Source organism: Charadrius vociferus, unplaced genomic scaffold, assembly GCF_000708025.1.
Source record: "Charadrius vociferus isolate BGI_N301 unplaced genomic scaffold, ASM70802v2 scaffold562, whole genome shotgun sequence".
In the NCBI taxonomy this organism is placed as follows: domain Eukaryota; kingdom Metazoa; phylum Chordata; class Aves; order Charadriiformes; family Charadriidae; genus Charadrius; species Charadrius vociferus.
Window position 1 is genome coordinate 797,437 of NW_009647234.1, and position 4,707 is coordinate 802,143.

Genomic DNA, 4,707 nt, shown 5'->3' on the forward strand with positions numbered 1-4,707 from the left:
ACGCGCCGCCGGCAGCCGCGGTCCCCGTCGCACAGGCTCACGCCCTGCTGCCAGCAACCAGCCCCAGCCCTGCCAACCACCCGCTGCGCAAACCATCACCCCAGGGAAGCGTTCCTTACCTGCTGCTCCACGGCACCTGGAGATGCAAATGGCCCTGCGCAGCAACAACAGAGAAAGGTGGTTTTTTTGAGGTCAGAGATGTCACACAAGCCAACTCTACACCAAAACGAAACCCCACCTGAGGGGCTGAAGGGGGCACGAGGACCAGCACAGCGCTGGAGAAACTACCACAAACTGTCCCCACAGCCCAACCTAAATCAAGCTTCATTATTAATGCCCTGAAAAAATCCCAGCGGCCAAACCTCCACAGGGAGACAGACCTGAGGTAAAAGCAGCAATGCAAGTCAAAGAAATTTGTTTTGCAAAGGGGCCCAAAGACAACCATATGCTTACAGCAAAACATAGTACAGGACCATTGCTTGTTGCCAGCATGCAATGTTCGCATGTGCTTTACAGACAGTCAATCCTCATCACAAAAATTTCCATCAGAATAGGAATAAGAGAGAAGCAATTGTTTCTGACAATTCCAACTATGTAGAAAGCATTTAAAAAATATCGTAATCAAATCTCTTCCTTCCAGCATACGAAAGGAGACAAGTTTATCAGCACTTCCTAAATTAAAACCAGTTTATTTTTCAAGGTTGTTTTTTTTTTTAATATAAAATAACATCACAAGTCTGCTTTTCACAAGGGGCTTACTAGAAAGTGATTCTATAAAGTATCCTTGAAATCTACATTCATGCACATAGAAAATCCAGGAACTGAAGAAGAGTCAGAGCTGCTGACACATCTCCACTTGCTTTTCAGATGTGAAATCCTTCACTTGGGAAAAGCTACAGCAGCCCTTGACGTTTCAAGTCTTCATAGGTCTTTTTATTCACCACGTTCCCACTGGAATCCTCATATTCCTCCTAGAACGGAACGAACAGTTTAGAGACACCTAGACACAGCCCAGCTTGTACTACAGCATTTGAATTTTTGCTCCAGCAGCACCGGCCGAAGACGACCATCCTGCCCAGAACCTCTCTACACGAAGGTATTGATCTACCAGCAGGCTCCATGAGAAGAGCTCAGAGTCAGAATACTGACAAGCTGTACTACTGGCTGTATTTCCCACAGTTGCCCTGCATACTGCTGAAAACCGGTTTGAGATAGAAGTTTAAGAAAAGGCACTAGTATAAGTGAACACTGCTCATAACAGTTCCTTTTTCATCTCACAAAACAAAGATGACGTTGGTACTATAAAGCACCATATTAAAAGATTCTTACACAAAGGGCTGAGTCTGTCCCATCAGAACTACTTTCCAATACAGCACAAGTGCTTTTCATACATCACCGCTAACAGGAGCTGTGCAACCAGCAGCGTAGGTTCCTGCTTATCTCTCCAGCATGCAGGGGACTCTCTTAGAAATCCTTTCGACAGAGCCGGGCAGTTCAGGCAAGGTAAATGGGGGGTTCTCTGTACCCAGGACTAGAGACATCCAAACGCCTCTGTGACATCTCACCTCTGTATCGGGCTGCCATCTCTCTGAAGCCTTCTGTTGTTTCAGCTTTGCCCACACTGTAAATACAAAGTCATACAGGATCTGATGCCGCTGCCCTTGAGATACCAGTTTTTAGTCTATTAAAATATATATGAGGGTTGTGGGTTTTTTTGTTGTTTTCCCTTTCTTCTAAAACATTGTCACTTCAGCAGTCGGGGAATGCATCTAATATCCATTACAAACATATCATTCCCCTGTACAGTTTACTGAAAGGCACAAGAACTAAAGCAAACAAGGCTTCAAAGTGATCATTCAGGATGAGACACAGGAGACAAAGGTCCAGAAACACTACTTAGAGATACAGCTCCAAAGGTAATAGTAGCTTGTTTGAGAAATCAAGGCTTTACCCGATTAGTTTATTTTAGGCAAGAATTAATCTACCTTCAAGAACCATAACCTATATCTGTTAACCTAAGTGGGGCAGATTCAACAAACCACCTCTGCACGAGGTAGCCTCCTCAAACCATCAGCACAGATTAGCCACATGAAATTACCATCACTGTAAGTCCTAAGTACTACAGGCTTTTAAAAATCTGCCTATAGGCTCTACCATTCCTGAAGGTTTTTCTGGCTTCCCCATGAAGATATTGACGAACATCAGTTAAGCAAGAGTTACATGGGATGATGTAGCCACACTCTGCCTAAAGAAATGGTGGCCCATTGCACTTGGCTGAGATTTTGCACACAAAGCATCACAGGCAGAACAGCCCGCAACAAACGAACACTTCGCTGACAATCCCAGCAAGCACCTACTCCTGCCGGTATCCAACAAAGGAAAAAAGCCATTCTCCTTTTAAGAGCTGGGAGGGATGGTCCAAGGAAGGGTCATCCCACATGCACCATGTTCCTTACCCTCTTTCCCAAAACTGGTCTCTGGTCATAGGGTAAGACAAATTTTTGGCAAGAGCTAACACGAGTGTTCTTACGCTACGTGTTCCCTGTTCTGCCATCATTACTTACGTGAGACTGCATCCTCAATCTGTGTGACGTTGGCGAAATGTGCAGTGTTGGGAATGCCCAGGCATCTCATCCCATGAGCATGTCGCCACTCCTGGGGAGAAGAGGCAAGAGATCAGTGTATGAGGCGGGAATGCCTCTTCATCCACAATGCCAAAGACTATAAGGACATGCTAACATCTGGACAGGGTGAAACAAATACTATCAAAATACAAATCTACCAGTCCTAAAAACCTCTATAAGAATATTTTTTTCTGTATTTTAGACAGTAACAATACACTGGCAGTCAACAGGCAGTCTGTACCAATCAGATCTGGACGCTGGAATTAGTGTTCAAACAAGAAGGGACCATAAAGAAATCCGCAGAAGAGATTTTAGCATGTCCTACATGATTTGTCGTTCCAGTTGCGTGGCCCTGCAGCAGCACCCCAGACCCACAATTTAGAAGTGGAAGAAATGCCACTCAGGCACTCCAGTGATTTACTAGTTACTTATCATAAATATTATCCGAACATAGTACTGGTGTTTTTGTAGCAAAAAATTACTTACTGCAAAGTGACGCTGAAAAGCTTTGGGTCCTCGGTAGGTGTAGTTACCACAAATCTCACAATTGTAGTTGATGTTTAAACCATGCAATTTATATAGCCAGTATGGGATTGGCTGACAAGCGAAGAGAAACAACAATTAGGGCAAAGGGCAAGGCAGATTCAAACAGAAGAGTACTGTGGAGTCAGTGACACCTCCCACTTTTCCAGAGCCAACAATCTCGGTTACCTTGCCATCCCAACCCAGAGGCAGATTTTTAGGATTGTAAATGATTTCATTTTCTTCATCTTCACTCTCACTCTCACTGATCTGCTCTTCCTCCTCTTCCTCCCTCTCTTCCCCTGTCCGTGCTTGCTTACGCTGTACATTCTCATGGGTAAGGTGTCTCTGTTCCTAGAGAAACAGAGAAGGAATGTGGGAAAAGAGAAGAAGTTGTTCACACAACATGACAGCAAGAAAATAAGGGCAAACTCTTGCAGCGCAAAACACTTCCTCAATGTGCAGATGGAAGGGAATGGAAGACATTCCAGTGTGAAACAGAGAACCCTCATTTTATTTAGCCCAAAACCTTAAGTTTTTAGTATAACATTTCCTACTTTCAAAGAGTCAAAAACTTGTATGACCATTAGCACTTCCAAGGTGACAAGCTAACAGCAACAGCCACCCTGTTAAAAGCAAACACCCCAGACTGAAGCAAGGACTTAAGGCAAGCATCAAGGCAGAACAAATAAAGGTTTGCAATACCCTGTGACTTAGGCATAAAATAGAAATTATCTACATTGATGTGGTGCCTAGGAGAAGAGAAGGGGAAAAAAAAAAACAAAACAACAAAAGACAAGACAGACATTCCCAGGGAAACATGTAGCTTCTGTATGTGGGTCTGTTCACAAAAACCTGCCAAATAATTAGCTAATGGAAATATAAATATAATCCATCATATTCTACTTACTGACAGAAAAAGCTATCTGCTAACATGTACTTTAAAACATTATGACTCTGGACATGAAAATAACTCTTCTGAGCATGCTGACTGTGAAAGCACTGGATAAAGATGTGGATGACCTTCCAGTCATTATTTGACAGCACTGAAATAAAAAGCTCAAAGACAAAATAAAATCCTTACCCCAAGAACTTCTACATACTCATAAATCTGAGCTTCCAGGAATGCGAGATCTTTATTTCTTTCAGTGTCTCTGGAAATAGATAAAGAAACTTTATGAAGTCCATTCCAGAACTGCAAACACCATGTGTACACTGAACTTCTAAAGGCACATTTGACTTGTATACAGCAAGAAAACAGAACAAGTACCAAGCAGCTTCTGTAAACTAAACTGCACACAAGCCGTTCAGCTCTGACATCTTCCATTTGATTCAGGATTATTTGGTCCAACATGAACAGCTTCTAATACTCCCAGAATCTCTGCCACAACTATACAAGAGCGATGTCTATAGAATACTTCTCATCCAAGTGAGGAGAACACCACCAGCCCGAGAATAGCCTTTAGGAACTCACCTTTTGCTTCCTTTTGTCTTTGGATTCTTAGCAAACAAGGAAGGATCAAGCGCTTCTAGGGATTTGCCTTTAGTGCTGAAAAGACAC

At 43.1% G+C, this 4,707-nt stretch overlaps 1 protein-coding gene across 1 annotated transcript in view; it reads right to left on the reverse strand.

The window, feature by feature from the left end:
* Nucleotides 1-669: 669 nt before the first annotated feature.
* SF3A3 (splicing factor 3a, subunit 3, 60kDa) overlaps nucleotides 670-4,707 on the reverse strand; it is a 15,115-nt gene continuing 11,077 nt past the window's right edge. Inside the window, exons 10-16 of the mRNA XM_009879880.1 lie at nucleotides 4,621-4,704; nucleotides 4,231-4,300; nucleotides 3,336-3,500; nucleotides 3,111-3,221; nucleotides 2,565-2,655; nucleotides 1,566-1,621; nucleotides 670-971 (exon numbers count right to left, since the gene is read on the reverse strand). Of these exons, the coding sequence (XP_009878182.1) occupies nucleotides 894-971; nucleotides 1,566-1,621; nucleotides 2,565-2,655; nucleotides 3,111-3,221; nucleotides 3,336-3,500; nucleotides 4,231-4,300; nucleotides 4,621-4,704 (655 nt within the window). The 3' untranslated portion in view covers nucleotides 670-893. The remainder of the gene's footprint in view (nucleotides 972-1,565; nucleotides 1,622-2,564; nucleotides 2,656-3,110; nucleotides 3,222-3,335; nucleotides 3,501-4,230; nucleotides 4,301-4,620; nucleotides 4,705-4,707) is intronic.